Genomic DNA, 20,650 nt, shown 5'->3' with positions numbered 1-20,650 from the left:
GCGGCGGGAGGAGGTGGTGGGCAGGGCCGGGGCGGGGCCAGCGCCGCTGGGGGAGGAAGGGGGCGGAAGAAGSGAAGGGGTCGTGGCTGGCGCCGCTGGGAGCTGCTGCCGCCGCCGCGGGTGCGAGCTCTGGAGAGGAGTAAGTGACCGAGAGGGGCCAGCGATGTCCGCCCCGGGCCCGCCTGTCCCTGCGGCCCGGGGCGGGGGGCGATGGCCGCGCTCCGCCTGGCGGGGCCACTCTGAGGGCGCCCGGGCACGGGCGGTTCTCCCGCTCCTCTGCCCCGCGGCCGGAGGGCGAGGGGCCGCGGTGGCCGCTGTCGGGACAGCCGTGAGGATGAACACGRAGCTCGGCGGTCTCATGGCAGGGCTGTGTCTCACACGTGCTCGGCGCCGCACGGGGCACCGCGGTCGGGGGCTGCTGCTGCCCGCAGGTGCTCGGCCGGCGCTCCCGGCCCCTCCATCTGCCGGGGTGGGCGCTGCCGCTGCCGCCTCTGGCCCCGCACGGAGCTCTGCTTTCCACGCTACTCTCTTCACCCTCCGCCTCTTTTGTTGGTTTTGGGGTTTTTTGCTAATGCACGGTAAACTGCGATGATGCAAGTTTTCTCTCCAGACAGAGAAGCTGGAGGCAGCAATTTCAGATATCCATTCTGCCGCGGACTTCTCTAAACTTTCAGAGAAATTTGCTAATTTAACATTGATCATCAAAAAGAATGCCGCCCCCATGAAGTGGGGAGTAAGTAGCATGTTTAATATAAAGTTCTTTGAAAGACTTAGCCCGGAAAACATAAAATCGTCTGCCACCAGTGTATCTCTATCTAATGATTTATTTATTTATTTTGCACAGCCAGGCATGCTTATGTTTGTGGCTGCTGGTGGTTCTTTTGCTACCGTTACTGTTAAATACAGGAACTGGAGGAGAACCAGTTTGTTTAGCATCCAATAAGTCTTGGCAAACTCTTCTTCCTAAGCTRTTAACATAATCGCTCATCGATACCAAATGTTGCTGGCCGTGGATGTTATAAGGAAGAATATTAAAGCTGGAAGGGAGCTCAGAGGTGATACAGGCCATCATGTCATCAGTAAAAACTGATTCCTGAAAGCTGTTACTTTGKGGTGTTTTTTGTTCATCTGGCTTGCCAGGAGAAGTTTGCAAATATTACCTGGTTGCTTTGATGTCAGAGCCTGTACAGCAGGCTGAAATAATGGAAACATGTGCGCTCTGCCAGAATTCAGGCTCTGAATTAATCCAGACATTAAGGTTGGACTGAAGAACTCCTTGGAAGTATTTTCCATGTATGGCTTGTGCTGTTCGAGTCAGCTGGTCCACCCCAGTAATAGGTAATTCTGGTGTTAATCTTCACTTTTATGATCTGCATATCAATCTCCTTTATTTTTTAAAGTTTGGGGGACTTCTTTGTGGTACACAATTGATGCAGTGTTCAGTTACAGTTTCCCAGATTCTAACATAACGACTCTGAGCAGAAATTGCTTACAGTCATTCCTTGTGATGATTTCTTGAAGTTRTGGAAAACGTGAAGTACCTCCAGTGTTTTCTTGATAATTGTCAGGCTGTTATCTTTCAAATGAAATAGAAAACTAAGTTCCAAAACCTCATTCTCACAAGCTGTAGAGATCTTGAACTTTTGTTAAATTCAGTYCTCGCTGGACTTGGCTGTTGCCTACTCTAGAAATACATTAGGTCCTTGGAGCAAATGATAAAATGTACTTTGTTACTAGAGATGGGTTAATTTCAGGGAAGCTTATATACTCACTGCTAGGGTGAAGCGTGATTATTCTTGTTGTGAAGTATGTGTGTTTGTACACAGTGAAGACTTAAACTGGCAAGACAAAGTGTTTAGGTTATTTGCCTTATATGCTGTTCTCTGTAACCTTTATGAGCTCTTTATGTTTCGGTGGCTGTTGGAACATAGATAACTTCACTGGTCATGATTCACGGAAAGGTTGTGGCTGATAAGTGCAGCCCTGCTGTTTTGACATCCTGTTACGTGATAGCACCAAGTATTTGTAAACACGTGATATTGCTAAGTATTTGTAAATACTTTGAAAATTATTAAGTAGTGCAGGATTAGTTTTGTGAGAGTTTTAATCCCTTCAGTTGYGGTTTAGCTCTGGATTTGTGCCTACTCACACCTCTCATATGTCTCACTCTACTAAGCTGTCCCAGTATATCGTAACCTTCTGCTGCAAACTTCAATCTGAAGTTCTTTCAGATTAGTACTCTTCTTTTTCCCCTTTAAAACTGATTCAGCATCTTCAGTTACAGATGCAGCAGATCCATGGCCTCTCATTAGTGTATCAGCTCTGACACTGCCTGAAGTCAAGTGGCAGCAGCAGTGGCTTGTCCAGACATAAGTGGAGACAGCAGCTTTTTCTGCCTCTCTTGTACTGAAGAGYCATGTATTTGGAAGCCACTTCAAGCTCTTCTGCTGTTATGAGTCAAGATGAAGCAACAAATTACATTGGTTTTCTAGTTAAAAGAAATTATTTTGCATTTTCAATACCACTGATGAAACAGGTGGATTCCAGTAGCATTATAAAGTTGCGTGACCACCTTCTTTTTTCTTTTGTCCACGTGAGTTGCTAGCTCATTCTGCTTACATGTCTGTTTCTACTTTGTCGTGACATTCTCTGCATTTTCTAACCTGAAAATCACATTTACTATTTTATTAAGTGGAGAGCTATCCTTTTCGCCCCAAGCTTTCATGTCTTTCTGATTTAGTCTCTTCAGTTGTTTTTTTTTTTTTTTAATTCTAGTTATTTTCACATTTCCAGGAGAAAACTATTCTTACAAACTTTTTTTTTCTGTTTCTGGATGCATAAACAGATTTGCTGTTCTGCTTGGATTGCTCTACAGTATTCAGTGGAAAAAAGTTACCTATGACTTCTCTCTGTATTTAGAAGTCTGGTTTAGTTTTAGTAACTTGCTATTACTTGATTCTTAAAATGTCTATTAGCATCTTGCTCAACGTGTGATTTCAGTAGTATTAGTCATCGGTTTGAATTCTCAGGACAGGCAAACAGGTGTATCTGGTAGGATGAGCAGGAGTGGAAAAGCTTGCTCCTAAGTATAACAGGGAAAACTTTGGTAACATCTGTGTGATGATCCATATAGCACCTGACAAACATCTTCAGGCTCTTTCTCCTAAGGTTAAAACCAACAAAACTCCCAAGGCAAACCATGTCTCCAAAGCCTAATTAGGCTGGGATGTGTTAGTCTTTGTAGTTGGTGGTCACATTAACTGTATCAGCCTGTAGACATCATGGCCAGCTCAGCGCCCTGGCTGGAGGGAGATTAGGTGGTGTAGGTTCTGTGATAGCAGGTTTCCAAGCTCACCCCCACGGTTCCCCTTTGCAGGGGTGGGTGTGGGGTCTCAGAGGCCTCTCTTCAGCTCYCCTGCTCTCTGAATGTCTCTGTTTTGGACTGAAAATTTTGACTGCAGCTCTCTGCTCCAAGGGAAGCTGGGGAAGGAAGAGGAAGGAAGCAGAAAAAAAGAGGATGTTGGTTCAGGAATGCCTGAGCTGTGTGTCTGTGCATAAAACTACTTGGGAAGGGGACAGGAAAAGGAGTGAAAGCCCTAAAATGTTTGATTTGTGCTTAGCAGCCCCTCTTAGCAGAGAGCTCACATTTTAGCAGTAGGTTGGCAGGTGTGTGCAAAGTGTGGCTTCTGAAACCTCTGATGATGTGTCCGAGCTCGACCCTGACCTGGTCTTGAAATATATTCAGTCTTAAGTCTGTTTATTGCGCATGTGAATTTAGTGGCTCTTACATTCTTTAAATAGTTGATCTGTATCAAGTGTGCCTCATCCCAGGGCTTAGCTGGAATTGCTTGTCTGCAGTTGCTTCTTCCTAGCACTGGGTACAGGTACCAGTACAAGAGCAGGATGACGCTCTTGCAGGCATGTTTATTTGCTGATTTTGATGTTTTCTCTGCCTGGTTAGGAAATCAGGAGGAGAGTGGGGAAATTCTCGGTGTGTAAGAGACAAGAAAAGACAGCACCAGTATCTTACAGAAGAAGGGGCTGGGGTTTATAAGACACTGACAGTAACATGGGACTACTGCTCTATGGACAGTGGTACTGTAAAGAATGAGTCTACTACTTCAACTTCTACTGTATTTATATAAATAAGACTTGTGTGCTATTCTAATCTAAAAGCACAGATTCTGTTAGTGCTACAAAGTGGAAGTGGTCAGTCTATGATGTGTRCTCCAAAAAACCACAACCAACCACCACTGGGTTGGTGGGCAGGCAAATATTTATTTCAAAGAAACATTAAATAAATTTGAAGAATTGTAAAATCAAACTAATGGAAGAGTAGTGTTTTCCACAAGGCAAAATCAAGACTATTAAAACTCATGTGCATGGAGTGACAAAAGGCAAAAAAAAAATTACCGAAACATAATGCATTAGAAAGAAGGGCTTTGATTTTTTCCTTGTTTGTTTTTTTGGGGGGATTTTATTAAACCACACAGCACACACCAGCTCACTAAAATACTGATTTATCTTACCACAGAATAAAGAGGCAAGGAGAGTATGTGGTTGTGACTTGCAATAATGCATTTAAATCTGCACATCTTATATGGGTTTTTTGACAGAATCTCCACGATAAGAAACAAAGCTGTGACATGAAAGGTATAATTTCTAGTAATAGAACTTCAATTTTCTTTTTGTATGTATGACATTCATTTTAGGCTTTTTTTCTTTGTAACCAGTATTTTTTTAGCTTCTATATTTTGATATGCCAAATGAGGTAACAAGCATATGAAAATACTTCCCAAAAGTTGTTCCAGTACTGGGTTGGTTTTTTTTTTTACTTCCTTAACATTTCCTGTTTTCTTTCAGCTTCATGTTGAACATGAGCCTTGTTATGATCATTGAGAATGTGAAGTTGGCCCGTGAATATGCCTTACTGGGAAATTATGACTCTGCGATGGTCTACTACCAGGGAGTTCTTGACCAAATGAATAAGTATCTGTACTCTGTTAGAGATACCTATCTGCAACAGAAATGGCAGCAGGTAAGTAGCACTTTTCTGGGACATATTGAGGGAAAAGCATTGAAGTAGCAAGAATTGCCTATCTTATTGTGAACAAAAATATAAAAAGACTTATCCCATTATCTCATAAACTAGAACTGTTATATGGACCTCTTTTTAGTCCAGTATGATTCAGGTCTCACTTCCACCTATGTTTTAGTCGGACTAAGGTCCTTAATATTAAGTGAGTTGTTAATTTGTGCTTAACACAAACCATTCTTTTTTCATTGTTATTCTGTTTATTAGGTTGATACTTTTGATTGATATTTAGTCTGTTAGGTTCTATCATACCTGTTTAATCTGCAAAATTTGTCAGAAGTCTCTTTGATGTTAAATCCAAAATCTCTTTGTTTGTTCTTTAAATGTGCTGAGGAAGGCAGGAAAAACCTTCTTAACATCTAATGTGTGTAATTCTTGTTTATTGAAGTAGAATTAGGTAGCTTATTAAACCTAGTGGAATCCATCCAGGCATTACATGGGCTTGAACAGAGGACTGTTACAAATTTATTTCCAGTGTGCTTAATCTACCTTCTTTATTTTTTTTTTTAATCAGGTTTGGCAGGAGATAAGTGTGGAAGCTAAGCATGTGAAAGATATAATGAAAACACTGGAGAGTTTTAAACTAGACAATACTCCATTGAAAGCCTCACAACAAGAATTACCAGCTCATGATGCAGAAGTCTGGTCTTTGCCAGTACCTGCTGAACGTAGGTAAGAGGAAACCTGAAGACCTAAATTAATATTTATCAGGACAAAGTGTGCTTTGACTTCAGCCTATTTTGGTAGTTTTTATTCTTCAGCTTAGATGTGTAGCACTTGCACCAGCAGCTTGACACTATTTGTGGTGAAGGAGATGTCGTTTTGAGGAAGCCTAGTCCAGAATGTTCTAGGGGTTTTATTTTACATAGGCCTCACTAATGTCAAGCTTGTTCCCCCCCACACCCACACAGAGTTGCACAGTTGCCTGAGTTGTTTGGATTTTGTTTAGTTGGGTTTTTTTTTTCACTTTTGTCTTTGTTGGCATTTTTTAGCTAGTTTGGGATGGAACACATTGTTCTGTGTATTAGGTTTTTGTTTGGCTTTTTTTTTTTAATCTGAGCTGCTTAACTGGTGGTTTTAATACATGCCAGTGGTCCCATGAAGGAGGGAACAGGAGTACATGAAAAGCAGACACAGAACTGTGCATTTTGGTAGAAAGTGCAGCTAAAGTAATCTAATAGTCACTATMAAATTACTGTTTGAGGCTTTGAACTTACAAGCGTTTTCTCGCAAATGGTTACGTTCAGTCATTATGGGTATATTTTAATGTTTATTTTTAAAATTGATTTATTTTAAGCCTRCATTCTTAGAAATGGGTSTTGTGTGATCACACTGTTTCTGTGYATCTCATTTGATAACTTTGGAATCGCCAAATTAATTCCAATGTTATGGAAGGATAAAGTCTGAGATGTAGAACTTTCCTAATGTTTTGAAAGTTTCTAGAAAAAAGATACATAACCTTATGTTTCTAAAAAGGGAAAAGATACACAAACKCATGTTTCTAAAAAGGGTAAGTCTTGAGAGAACTGTTCCTGTTCTGTTTATCTTGCCAGCTKCTGAAGTACTGAATTGTGGCAGTATAAAAAAGCCACACTGAAATCTTGGGCTGTGTTGCATCAATTCCCATCCTGAGACAGCAGAATTCAGTGGAAATTAGATGTAGAATCATGCTGTTAATTTATTTTGAGCTTTAGGATGGAATTCATAGGTGTTCATAAATCTAAGTATAGGCTGGAAAAACTCCATTTGGGGAATGAAAATACTCCTATAACTTATGGTCTTATCAGCATATTCATGTAATATAATTTGCATTTTGTCCTAGAGAGGTCTGTAGTGTTCTGACAAACTTGCTGCTGTAAATCAAAGACCATTTCTGCAAAGGTATCGTGTGAAGGATCCTGACACATCTTAAATGATGCATGAAGACACATAATTTTGTTTCAGTAAATGCTCTCCAAATGAGAAATTTTCTGTTCTCTGGAAATATCCCTGAACTTAAACTTGACTGGTCACTTATTCATACAGGAGTTTTAGGGAGGCCCATGGAAAAATTGGTATCTGTGAGAATAATGGACTTGTATGGGGAAAGAAACTGCATTTTAAAGAAGAAATCCATAATACCGGTTTAGTCAAAGGTACTTCTGAAAGTAGCTTAATTTTCAACAACTGGAGGCCTGACATACATRTTTTCTTTCAAAGGAAGTGGGAGCAAAAGGAAATGAAAGTAAAATTGTCATTCACAAAAACCCTTGTAAGTAAATTAATTACATTTCTTTGTGTAGASAAGTGAGGACCCTAGTGATAAGGAGAACTTTTTGCTGGTTAGTTTTTTCTAGGCTCCATATTACTTTTACTCATAAAACATACAAAGGAGCTTGTTTTAAGCAACTAGACCCTGATCTTGTGGCAAAGGGAAAATGGATTTTTAGTGACTATCTAAAAATGACTGTCTTGTTTCTGACATACAGATTTTTGAGCAAAATGGCTTTTCAGTTTGTGAGCAGTTGCTTTGGTTATGTAGTGCTCACCAGTGGCTTTACACTGAGGCTTTTTGCATATGTTACAACTAATTAGACCTTCGCCAGGACCCCGGAAGCGTCAGTCGGCTCCGTGCAGTGATTGCAGAGGTCACAACAATCGTGTAAGTGCYGCTGTCAGAGGCTCGCACCGTCCGTCCTCTCGGAATCCCAGCGATAAAGGRAAGGCAGTCCGCAGCCGGGAAAAAAAGGATCAGCAAAATAAAGGAAAAGAGGAGAAGGTAAACTTGCAAATMACTTCATGGACTTGCAAAACTCAGTCACGCTTTCTTACTGCTGAGTGTATTATAAAGTGACGTGCCTATGGAATATTTCTTCTGTTCACATCAGCATGCTGATTTGAATATCACCTTGTGAGGTATCTTTGCTTTATGCCGTGTTGGCTATGGATTAATGAAAAACAAACAATCGCTCTGGAAGTTGGGATCTGGTAAATGTATCTGAAAGTGGGTGCCAAGAGGATKTTTCCAAGCTCTTCTTGGTGRTGCCAAGTAGTAAGACAAGAGGCAACAGGCAGAAACTAATRCACAGGAAGTTCCACCTGAGCATGAGGAMGARCTAYGTTACTGTGCACTGGGACAGATTGTCCAGAGAGATTRTGGAGTCTCCTTAAGTGGAGATATGMRAGAACCATCTGGACACARCCCTGTGCCATGTGCTCCMGGATGACCCTGCTTGAGCAGAGAGGTTGGAGCAGGTGACCCACYGTGGTCCCTTCCAGCCTGACCCATTCTGTGGTTCTGTGACATGTTTACTGCAACTGGAAGACAGTTTGATATGATAGCACTGAATTTCTGAAATTGAGCCTGGTGGAGCTCATTCAGATGGGACATCCTTCTGGCTTAATAACTTTGAGTAGAATTCAAACCAAGATTGACTCACCTGTTCCAAAGCATTTCAAGATTTACTTAATCGTTAAGTAAATCCTTAAACCTTTGATTTTTCTTTTTTTTTTTTTTTTTTTTTTTTTTTTTTTTTTTTGAGATCTGTTATCTCCATGCTCTTTTCAGTTGTAAATGAACAAAACCCCAACATATTTACTGAGAGACAATGACCTATGATCTGTTCTTGTCAATCAGTGTGCTTTAATTTTTGCTTTGTGCTCTGGTCCCCTTAAATTTAACTGATGACCAAAATAAGAGACCATACAGAAAACAGTAGATTCATAGTTTTCCAGGGTCTAAGTAAATCAAATATCCATGCAATAATTTGTTAGCTTCAGCAGCCTTTAGTTGTGGCAAGGTGTCATGGCCTGTGSAGATAGTATAATCTACAAGGGTGAATTTTTTAGCTGTGTAAGCTAATGCTTGTATTAGGAACTAAATTAGATTGTCTTTGAGTGATAATCCTCTCTCCATCAGAATATACCCACAGAGAGATAGGATAGGTCTCTTTTTCTCTTTTACAGTTGTTCTGTCATCACTGTTATGTTAACATACTGTTAAATGTATAATATCAGGGTATGTCTAGTGYGTTGTATTTCCTTTCAGTTGCATGATCTCTGCTGTTTGAACCCTTTCAACTGTGTAGCTTCTCTGCTTTGGTTGCTGCAGAGCTGCTTCTCTGCTGTTCGTGTCCATGCTTCTGTATCAGTTAATTAGCTCTGGTTTTTACCCCTGTGGTCATCCTGCAGATCACCATTGCTCATTCTACATGTGGAAATCATGCTTACGTTTTTTTGTGTCTACCATACATGGCATGTTTATGACACTTAGAGAATTTGAAATAATCTCAGTGTGACACTTTGTGATCCGGTCTTACACATAATTTCCCCCTACCTAGCTACTGTCTCAGATTGTTTTTGATTTCTCTGGAAGAAGAGACAGAACCTGTTACACTGGGATAGATATATGCAGTTTGGATTAGGTACCAAAGTAAAGAAACTGCATCAGTGCAATGTGCTGGCTTTGGGGAGAAGSAAGTGRAACCRGGGCAGTACAGAAATCCAGGTGAAACATACAGATGTGTCCTGCAGTGCAACTTCAGAATACAGATGCTTCATAATTCTCATGCTGGTTTATGTTGCCACCTTTGAAAAATATGATACTATTGTGGACTTGTGATAAAAATTCATTAGTAGCATAACCATTGTTATGTATTTACATTGTTATATCCTTTATATATAGAACAAATCCACATCTGAGATTTCAGAGTCTGAACCAAAGAAATTTGATAGTACTGGATATGACAAAGATTTAGTAGAAGCTTTGGAAAGAGATATAATTTCTCAGAATCCCAACATTCGATGGTAAGTTTGAGAACTGCTGCTAGTCTCTTGAATTGTTGCTTCTGTTTCCTCTTATGTGATACAACAAGAATTAAGTATTTTAACACATACATACATATAAAAAGTACCTACAGGTTTTCCTTACTGCCTTTAARTAGGCAACTAAAGTTCTTATGTAGTTAAATACTTCTGAGCTCCATTTTTTTTTTTTTTCGACACATAGATTCTTAGAATAGTTTGGACTGGATGAGACCTTTAAAGATGAGCTAAAGTAGTCYCCCTGCCATGGGCAAGGACATCTTTCTCTAGATCAGGTTGCCTAAAGTCCTATCCAACCTGGCCATACAAATCTTCTCATAATTTTCTGAGAGTGCTAAAATCAWTTTTTGAGATACTCATTTGCAATGTAAAAGTTTCTAATGTCTGTCAGTGTCTGTTCATTTGAAAAAACTGCTATACTACTCTGAGGCATATCAAGACAGAAAACWGGTTAACAAAGAAGTTATGTCAATATAGGAACCCTTTGAAATGTTGCTGGACGTGATGTGGCCACTAGTATAAAATATAATCCTGTGCCAGTACCTTTACATAAATGTGTTAAATATTAAACCTTATACAAAGGTTGTTTTGTATTTCAAATTTTTCCAGGCTTAGGTGRTTTTGTGAGGATTAAATGAGCAAAAAATTTTCTGGCAAATAAAGTAGGCTTTAAAAAAAACCAACTGAACAGTCCCACAAAACACTGCATGCAACTGTCATGTATTTCAGTTTAATATTTAAATATATGTTTCAGTTTTTACCTTGAATCTTAAATTACTACTTCAGATTTGAAACTAATTCTTCATATAGATGTGTTTTGAAACCAAAATGTTACTTGGGTACACGCTGATAAGAGGAATGCCCTGAGAGTTACCCTCCAGCAAATAAGACCAGCCTATAAGGTATAYAAGAATTAATACATTTGTAACTCTGAAAAAGTAATCTAAAAAATCTATTTAATTCCACTCCATTTACTAGTCTTCAGCAAGCTGTTCTCATAACCATAAAAKATGATATTTAAGTTTCAGGGACATCCAACTTGTCATCAAAAGAAGAAATCATAATCTGTAGTTAGCCTAAATTTAACCAGCCTGYTTTCTTCCACTTGTCTTTCTGTGAATACCAGCAGTAGTGCTCTGCTGAAGTAGTTTTTTTGGTTTTGCATCCAGCTGGAGTCTACCAGCCTGGTGTCAATTGTAGTTGTTACAGGCTTTTGCCATTAGAACGTAAATAATTCAGTAAAATGAATTGGATTTATGGGAGAGCCAATGTGTAATAGTAAGTTTAATTGTGCATTTTTTTGAGATGTGGATTGATTCTTTTGGGTGCTGTATCAATCTGTCAAACACCTTTCTCTTTCTTATCAGGGATGACATTGCTGATTTAGTAGAAGCCAAAAAGCTGCTTAAGGAAGCTGTAGTTTTACCAATGTGGATGCCAGAGTTTTTTAAGGGGATTAGAAGACCATGGAAGGTATGAAAAAATYTGCTYMTATGATCRTAAGTAGGATTTTGAGATTGRAWYTTSKCAKWMTGMSAARWTYCAAATGTTTTACAGTTTAAAGAAATTCTTTTCACATTTTAGTAACAAAATTTATGGTAAATAATAACAAAAGAGATTTCAGCCGGATGCATGCACTGTCTTCAGCTACATGTTTGTGTAAGCAATAGTAACTCATTACTTACCTTTCAATAACTTTTCAGGGGAAAATTTACATCCAGTATTTGACTATTAGGCTATTAAACAAATAGTGAAATTCTCTGTTTTGATTCTTGTCCTAAAAGTGGTTCTTTTTCATTTTCATAGGGTGTACTGATGGTTGGTCCTCCTGGTACTGGAAAGACCCTCCTAGCAAAAGCTGTAGCCACTGAATGCAAGACTACTTTTTTCAATGTTTCTTCTTCCACACTTACYTCAAAATACAGAGGAGAATCTGAGAAACTTGTTCGTCTGCTGTTTGAAATGGTGATTTAAATTCTGAACATGAACAGTGAGATAATGAACGAGAATCACCTCTGGAACACTGAAACCTTGCCAAGGTTTCAAACTCATAGCACACATAAACAGCTGTCCAAGCTTCAAATGTATTAAGCCTTTCTSATTTGGGCATTTGCATTTCAAGATTATTCCTAGATGGAATTRTAGAAGCTGAAAAATTTGGTTGTCTTTTATTTTCAGAGTTAGCTTGCTACATTAGAGGTAGCTCTCTATAAGCTGGTGAGTGCTGCAGAACATACTCAAATGTAAATCCAGGGATGGAATTAATTGCTTTCTGGGTGAGAACCYTATTTAGGCTGTGTGTGTTTTGTTGTTTTTGTGGGTGGTTTTTTGTTTGTGCTTAAAAGAAGTGGCCTTTGATACTGTAGTTGGTTTCAGAGCGTGTAACACTTGAAATGGGCACAGAAAATAGTTGTCTTTTTTGTCCATGTGTTACCAGGTTTGCATACAGTGTTTGTTAAGGTGCTCAATACTGGAGGGGACAGCAGATTACATCAAATTACTGCAATTACAATAGTCAGAAAATAAAAGATCTTTTACATTATAGTTGATTACATTATATATGATACCAATTCATTTGATGTGATTTGTCAAAAAGGCAGATATGCAATGAACAGCATCAGAACTGCTCTAAGAGAATAGCTTTTATTATCTTTTATCCTTGTCTTTAAATGCTCTTGTTTTCAGAAAGGTCAGAGTTATTTTGCGATTGACCTATCTCGTGGACAGATTCCATGTCATGGTGTCCCAGCTGAACATTCATCCTAGCTTTAACTGAAATCTTAYTCAAGTATTCTGTGATGTCTTTCAYAGTTAAAAATGTTACTCCTAATGTGGAAAACTGCCTTTAACTTCCCAAATGTTTGTTTATAACCCTAACAGCTACAGGACTTTGGCAAAAGCTGTTCTGTTCAAATGCTCTTAATGATTGCACAGCTGCTCTGTGCCAGAGTKCAGGGGTCTGAGAGAGGGAGGGTAGGGATTGTTTGATACTTATGAGCTGATGGAATYATGGAGTAAATACGTCATTATTCAGCTCTGAATATGCTGCTGCTTCTTAAATGGGAGTAGACTGTTATTTCACCTTCCACTTTACCTTTTGCTTTCATTAGGCTCGATTTTATGCCCCGACAACCATATTTATTGAYGAGATAGACTCCATCTGTAGCCGTAGGGGAACTTCAGAGGAGCACGAAGCCAGCCGACGTGTGAAGGCAGAACTGCTGGTTCAAATGGATGGTAAATAACCTGATCACTGGGAATTGCTGGACTGGAGGAAACTAGGGACAAAAAAAATTTCAAAACTGCATTTTTCAGAAGCAGTTTTGTGAAAGCCTTACATGAAATTGGGGTTAAAAGCTACAAGTGATGTTATTTAACAGTCTTTTGGCCGCTGAGCTATGACCTTGTTGTATTAGTGACCTAGAATAATGAAGATTCAGTAAAAAATACAAGATTTCAAAAGAGCAGCAGAAAAACCCTGCATCTCTGTCTTTGCCTGGCATACCACTCAATTCTTGAAAATAGAGTAAAAAGTAGTTCAAAAGAACTGTTACCTGTTTTAATTTAAACTTCAAWGACAGCATTACACTTGGCTTCTTTGGGATGTCTTTTTCTCCTAAAAATAGAAATAAAAAGTGAAGMTCTTCCATTTTTTAGAAGTGGTTGGGAGAGTTTTCTTTTTAAAACACTACATAAACTACATATATGGAGCTAATATTTAACAACTCAACAAAATTCAAAAGTAGGTAACAGCGCAAAGTTGCTGTAGAGGCATCCTTTTTATATTCTGGTAAGCAGAGAGGGAAAAGAACTACAGAAATGGGCTAATCTATGGGCTGATTTGTGATAGAATTCCATGAGTCAGAAGATTTTCATACTTCCTTCTCCGTCTCCGATGTTAGAACCCTTTTATTTTTGTCTTCAAAGAGCAGGAGAGCTGAGCAGTAATACTGTTCTCATATAAAGTATGTACATAATCTGATTTTATTAGTAACAACTATCTGAATCCTTTTATTTAGGCATTTATAAATGGTGTTTTATATGCAGATTCTCAGGCAGACTAGGTATGATGGCTATGCCACAGGAAGTGATGCTGCTTTTCTGTGGATGTTAGTGAATGCTGTGGGAGGTTGTCTGTTTTTTGGTGTRGTGATAGTGTTGAGGGGTTGTTTTGTTTTTCCTCACTTGCTGTTACAAGATGTTGATGTGAAAATTGAACCACTCTTGTGGCAGAAGTACAAACAACCCTGCTGTAAAAGCATTCTAGCCATGATAGAGAGGAATTTCCTGGTCTGAGCAGTGGCCTATGTGCCTGCTCCTGTTTAAACCAAGATTCCATTTATGCTTGCAGGCTGTCACAGAGATGAAAAAGTGAACTCTGTTGCGCTTGGTGATTCTATTATGCTTGGGCTCATTAAAGTGCAGTAGAGTAGCTGCTTTAATACTACAGAACTGTTCTCTCTGTACATGAAATTTCAGAAAACATATRTATATTTTACAACCTCTTTTCTCCATTGCAGGTGTTGGGGGGGCTACTGAAAATGATGACCCTTCTAAGATGGTCATGGTACTTGCTGCTACTAATTTTCCGTGGGATATTGATGAAGCCCTAAGACGGAGACTGGAAAAGAGAATTTACATTCCTTTACCATCAGGTATGAAGAATTGGGGAGAGGAGCAGCTAAAAATTTTAAAATTGAAACGTTATCAGTATTCCTCTAGTTTTGATCACTTGGTTTAAAAATCTAATTGATACATGTATGCAAATTCACTTACAGATTCAGGACCAGATTAAATCTAAACATGAACATTTACCTTTGTAGCAAGTACAGTGTCCTTTTTCTCATTCTTCCCTCTTATCCCCCTTCAATTTATTATTTCTCTTCAGAAAACAAATTGTACAGACTCAATTTTCTTTTCTYTGATTAGCCAAAGGTAGAGAGGAACTCCTAAAAATAAATCTGCGGGAGCTGGAACTGGCTGACGATGTCGACCTTGCAAACATAGCTGAGAAAATGGAGGGTTATTCAGGTGCAGACATTACCAACGTATGCAGGTAAGCTGACATTGCWTCATTTATRTTACTACTGTTGCAAACTCTGGGAAAACTGTAGGGTAACTAATTTACATGATTAAAGTTTTTGGAGAAAAATGGACTGTAATTTCTCTAATGTATGGCTAAAAGGTGAAATACTGCATTAGTATTTACCTAAATTTCCATTTGAAGGGCAGTTGCAACATAGTAATCTAAATAAGCTGGGATTTAGGTAAAATTCCACCTTTCATGTAGACTAAATCCCATGCATGAGGTATATCCAGAGGATGGTAAAATATAACTTGTAGAGTTGCAGTCATTCTGCTGGGGTTACATGACTTCTGCAGAGATCCATGTGTAAGAGGTGACAGAGAGAGGCTGGAGTAACTGGAGTAAAAGCACGGAGTGTTGTTCATGGCATGGCAAAGGTGTAGAGTCTTGTGTGATGGCAACAAGAGCTATGTACTCAGCACATTGGCTTTTGTGGTGAGACTGACTCAAGTTTTCTGCTACCTCCCCCATGTCCCTGTCTCCTCTGTACTCTAAGCATGCAATCGTGAGCCTATTCTCTAGCCTAGATTCCTGAAATAATGGACTGAAAATACTTTCTAATCTTTCCCTTATATTTTCTTTGAAAATTTGGAAAGGGAAGGAAAGGACTGATCTATTAAGAGACAAGTGTCAGTTGTCCTGTTTACATCAGAAGACTTGCACTGGSACAGTTGCAGCAGTGGCAAACTATGGGATCTGCAGGAAGGGACACAGAACTGGAGCCAGTTCAGATGCTGTTGGCCTCTGACAAGCACCTGTGTAGTGCTGCTTTCAGGCTTGGGAGGTAGCACTGAAGTGTGGCAGGGCAGGGCTTGAGCTCCTGGTTGTTCCAGCCCAGCTTCTGTGGGGCTGTGCTTYGAACAGGATGAGAGAACTGTTCTGGATTAAAAACACCTCTTGGCTACTTCGTCAAACGCGGATCCATTTCTTGCCTAGGTTCCTAACACAGCTCTGCCGACACGTGTTGGCACAGCTGAGAGGACAATGTGCTGTGCCACAGGGATGAATGCAGGTAGCTTTACATAAACYTGCCACCAAAGGCTCTGTCAGCAGGGCAGCTGCAGGCTGAGCTAAAACTTTGGAGCCTCAGTACAGTTTCCTGGACAAACCTTGTGCAGTGTCTGAGAAGAAAATGGTATGTTAGTGGCTCTGAATCTGTATTGTGCAGATTTGTTTCATTTGTAGGTTTGTGAGATGAATTTGTGGTGTTCTTTTGATCARTCTTGGTGTTGGTTCTGCTTTGGAAAGAGTTTGTGCTAATAGGTTCATATTATATGAGTTTATTTGGTCTGCTGCTTTGTGCATTTTAGCTGCAGTTTGTCTCTTCCAGTCTGTTGAGTGTGTGTTTGTAATTTACACTTGTTTTAAAAGTCAGGATACTTGTAATGTTTTTCATTGAATTTCATGTGTGTATGTATTTATGCATACAGTTACTTTTGACTCTTTTTACCCAAAGTAGATTTGTACAAATACTATTGAACAAAAAAAGGCAAATGTTAAAAAACCACTAAGAAACATCTGAGTGTCTCATTTGTGGCAGTCTCTGAAGTGATGACTGAGGTGGCAGCAAGCAGAAATGCAGGTGAACTGGGATTTGGATCCCAGTTGGGATTATTTGGGATAACTAAGAAAATACTCATATCAGCCTGTGTATTTACACTTTGTTCATGGTATCTTGGATGTGATTGTTTCATTTACATTGAGACAAAAAATCAGATGGATGATTCAAAAGCGCTTTTTTTATGGTTCAGACTCTCAATATATAAGCATAAACCTATAGTTTAATAGTAAAGTTCAAACGTATATMTTATGACTAGTCCTCGCTAGTGACACAAGCAAAACTTCAGAATAAGTGAAGTTTACTGAAATGACCCTCCCATCTTGGAGAATTTCAGGTGAAGTCCCAAGTTTGCTGAGCCAGTCAGTGAAAACCAGTCAGAGGTAACACTACAGTTCTTAGCAGTCAGCATATAACCACAACAAAAGAAGGTGAAACTTCATTTTGAAATGACATTCAGGAAATACAAAAGGCATCTAAATTGCWGATTAGATGTGAGTATGAACCAACTTTGAATCATTGTTTTGAGTGGACTGAACGTTGAAAGGCCTTTGGAACAGAGCTGGCCCCTGCTGTGCCTTCAGTGGGTGGCTGCTTGGTTTTTTGAATACAACTTTGGTGCTTCTCCAGCCACCAAGGGTGTCTTTGTGAAGGCACCAGGAGTTCAGTTTGGAATGACTGCCCATAAAATGTCTTTACAAAAGGAAGTGGTGGGAGCTGCACTTCTGTTTTGTCAGTGTGTTGGGGTATGGTGATTTTTTTGATTTCGTTGGGTTGTTTTTGCTAGATTTCCTGTTTTTTTTATCTGCTGTCTGGAAGCAGATTAGATGTATAGAATATTCCCCCCCACCCCATTGCATAACAGTAGCTTATGGTTCACAAATGGTGCCGAAACAGGGAAGCATGGTGACATTTGGTTGAGATGGAATTCAACAAGGCAACCTTTTGGTTGTTCTGAAATTTTTGCTCCTGTTAACAAAGTTTAATTTATTAATTAACACTAAAATTAGCTGAGTTAGTCAGAGCATGGTGCTGATAACATGAAGGTTGTAGGTTCAATCCCTGTACAGGCCATTCACTTAAGAGTTGGACTCGATGATCCTTGTGGGTCCCTTCCAATTTGCAACATACTGTGATTCTGTGAATTATGTAGTCAATTCTGTGAAATATTTAGGAAATTCATGGAGTCTGTCAGTTTTATGGTTTCCTTTAGGGGGATGGGATRGTACTGAAACAGAATATGCTCAAACCATCTTTCTAAATCCTTCCAGAAGACAATTTGTAAGTTTCTCTTTGGATTCTCACCTACTGRTATGACACAATGTACTGTTGTGTTATCACTGGGATTACACTTCCATCTTCTTTACTGCTAGAAAAATAAGCAGCATTTTCTTGTTATTATAARCTATTGAACAATGAATTAGCAGGAACTTAAACCTTCCAGTGTTTTCTAATAATCACCTCACCCAGCTCATCACCTGCTGCTACCAGATTAACTGCTGGAAATCTAAATGTAGTCAAACCTAACAGGAAAGAAAATGACACACTTGTTAAAACAYTCAATGCTCATTAAGGCCAGAAGTTTGAGGAGCTACTGACAGAACAGATTTTGTCATTTAACATACAGCTATGAGTGTACAGGTTGGAGGTAGATACTGTTGATTCCTTCGTGAAGTGGGATTCCTGTTYGAACCAGGAAACATTCAAAACACTCCAGCTACTCCTTCTATATCTAGGAGGAGTGAAATGGTTATTGCCTTGTTCCTGTTTAAAAATACTATAAACAGCAGCTGCATCATAGCCATGCAGTGATATCAGCTAAACCAGTTTGGTTTTGCCTYTTTTGCCTAACCTGTGAATCATAGCTGTTCAGACATCTGGAGAGGATAATGCCATGTTTGAAAAATATGGATAGCATGGTATTGTAGCTTGTGCAGGCACTTAGAGATCTTCCCATAAAAGTTTACAATTCTTCATTGTATCTTTTTGAATGCAGCACTTTGACTGGAATGTTGTGTTGAGTCTTTCAAACAACTGATCTCACCATCTTGCATTGAGTAATGATTTTATTTTCTTACCCTCCTGACTAGAGATGCATCGTTGATGGCTATGAGAAGGCGTATTGAAGGCTTGACACCAGAAGAAATAAGAAATCTTCCCCGAGATGAAATGCACATGCCAACAACTATGGAAGACTTTGAAATAGCTTTGAAGAAAGTTTCTAAATCTGTATCTGCTGCGGACATTGAGAAATACGARAAATGGATAGTTGAGTTTGGATCGTGTTGAGTTGTCTTCTCTCARAGAAACCACCTTATGTCTTAAAACTGCTTTAGAAGTAATCAGTGATATGTCAGTGCACTGCGTGCTCTTTTTAACTTTTGTAATTTAAGAGCAACAGATGTCTAAATAAATTTTTTTCTAAAATGCAAATTTTGCTTAGCTCTCTTTGAACTAGCTCAAAAGTCACCCATTTTTCTCAAAGGCTGATGGTATCTGCTTTGATTTTCAAGATTTTAAAATTACTTTAATACTAGAGCTCCTTTCATCAGAATATTTATTCTTGAAAAAATGCTGTTGCATCAATAAAGCCTCCCACACTAGCCCTGCTAAATGAGCCAGGGATGCTGAGAACTTGAAAATGGGGTGAACAAGATACAGTACACAGATACTTCTGGAAWGTTCTGGAGAATTCTGCCCTTAAACGGTTGTTAAGGAACCTGTGCARAGGCTGAGATGTGGAACAGCCACCCTTGCACAGCAGTCAGTGGAATCAATGAAGTTTGAGCAAAAGGTAATATCATCAGGGGTTCACAGTAGCTGTTAAATAATAWGAAAATRTATCCAGCTGGTATAACCTAAGTCCACGCAGCCAGAGTGATGCTGTCACATGTGTAGCTTCCTTGTTAGTCTGAGAAATCAAAAGCTTTCTGGCATTAATTTTGAAATATGTTTTACTTCCTTGACTGGTACTGCAAGTAGCAGAAGTCTAGACTGGTGGCTTGGGTCCTGGTTTACATGGTTATTCTGGTAAGGCTGTTCTGATAAGGCAGCATGTGTTGTGCTTGTGCTCACAAACCCTGACTTTACAGTTGATGTAAAATCTAAATTCTCTTATTTCGTTACTTAATACATGACATGTGGAAGCAATTATCTGCRAATGGTTCTGCAGTAACCAACCAGGTAATAAATTTTAGATTTTGCTGAACAGGGGTAATTGTAACTAAAACACGTGCAATTTATCAATCTACTATTTTGGAAACAATTTTTCCTTCTAGCTCCTCCCAGTGCAGCCAGCTGTAGTTCTGTTTATGGGTAAACTATGATTTTTCATGAATCGAATAGGACTTGTTTGAGCTGGAAGATACATGCTGTATAAAGCTGCCTGTGGAACTCCTGCTCATGTGTCTCTTCAGATGATGTAAGGTAGGTGCGAAGGACAACTGGTAATGCAAAGTTGCAGCCTGAGTAGGAGGCAAGTGCATCTCAATGACACAGCTGAGTAAATGCCATTATTGTGAATATCTTGTTCATGTGCCTGAAATTCATCAGTGTGTTGTGAGTGACAGCTGGACATGCGGGAAGGGGACTTCCAGCACTGTCAGTGGTGAGAGGCTCTAGTAGGACACTGAGATCTTGTGAGAGAGCTCCTGAATCCCCGTGTGAACCTGGCACGATGAATTCAGAAATGAAAGGAAAAAGTTGAGGCAAGTATAGAGGTGTGTAAATTTATAGACTTCCATTTCCAGAGTGGAAAACTACTTTCGGATAGCCGTATGTGTCACAGTTAATAAAAATACACAAATTTTCAATATGTGRGTTCTCTTAATTTTCTGTTTGTATGTTAGGATGAGAGTGTAGCTGTCAGCTGTTGTTGCAGGAGGAAGTTACTTCTAATTTACTGCAAACCTAAAATACTGAGTCTRTGCACCGTGTAAGAAGGGAGAGTGGGTAAGTTTTGGTCCTTGGAAGCAGTAAGGGGCCGCTTTGACTAAGTATGATATATTTTGAGAACTTTGGAAGTAAATTTAAAAGCAGTAGTTTAGTTTTCAATCAGCTCTGTTCCCTCTGAATGAATAAAATTAACATCTCTGTGGTATGTGGTACA

The 20,650-nt window shown here is 39.3% G+C and overlaps 1 protein-coding gene across 2 annotated transcripts; it reads left to right on the top strand.

Annotated features, from left to right (window-relative positions):
• Positions 1–43: 43 nt before the first annotated feature.
• Positions 44–18,994, top strand: KATNA1 (katanin catalytic subunit A1). Of its 2 annotated transcripts, none has more exons than XM_057364442.1 (11): positions 44–139; positions 4,864–5,038; positions 5,610–5,767; positions 7,670–7,853; positions 9,759–9,880; positions 11,266–11,371; positions 11,705–11,863; positions 13,009–13,135; positions 14,419–14,553; positions 14,828–14,954; positions 18,633–18,994. In XM_057364442.1, the coding sequence occupies exons 2-11, from the start codon at positions 4,868–4,870 to the stop codon at positions 18,829–18,831; spliced, it is 1,488 nt and encodes a 495-aa protein (XP_057220425.1). In that variant the 5' UTR covers positions 44–139; positions 4,864–4,867; the 3' UTR covers positions 18,832–18,994. The 2 variants fall into 2 exon arrangements, with proteins under 2 accessions (XP_057220425.1, XP_057220424.1); XM_057364441.1 differs by lacking the exon at positions 44–139 and adding an exon at positions 847–1,338.
• Positions 18,995–20,650: the final 1,656 nt, after the last annotated feature.

Source organism: Malurus melanocephalus, unplaced genomic scaffold, assembly GCF_030028575.1.
Source record: "Malurus melanocephalus ecotype Western Australia unplaced genomic scaffold, MMel_1.1 scaffold_38, whole genome shotgun sequence".
NCBI classification, from domain to species: Eukaryota; Metazoa; Chordata; class Aves; order Passeriformes; family Maluridae; genus Malurus; species Malurus melanocephalus.
The sequence above is the reverse complement of the archived record's forward strand: the minus strand, read 5'-3'. Positions and strand labels throughout refer to the sequence as shown.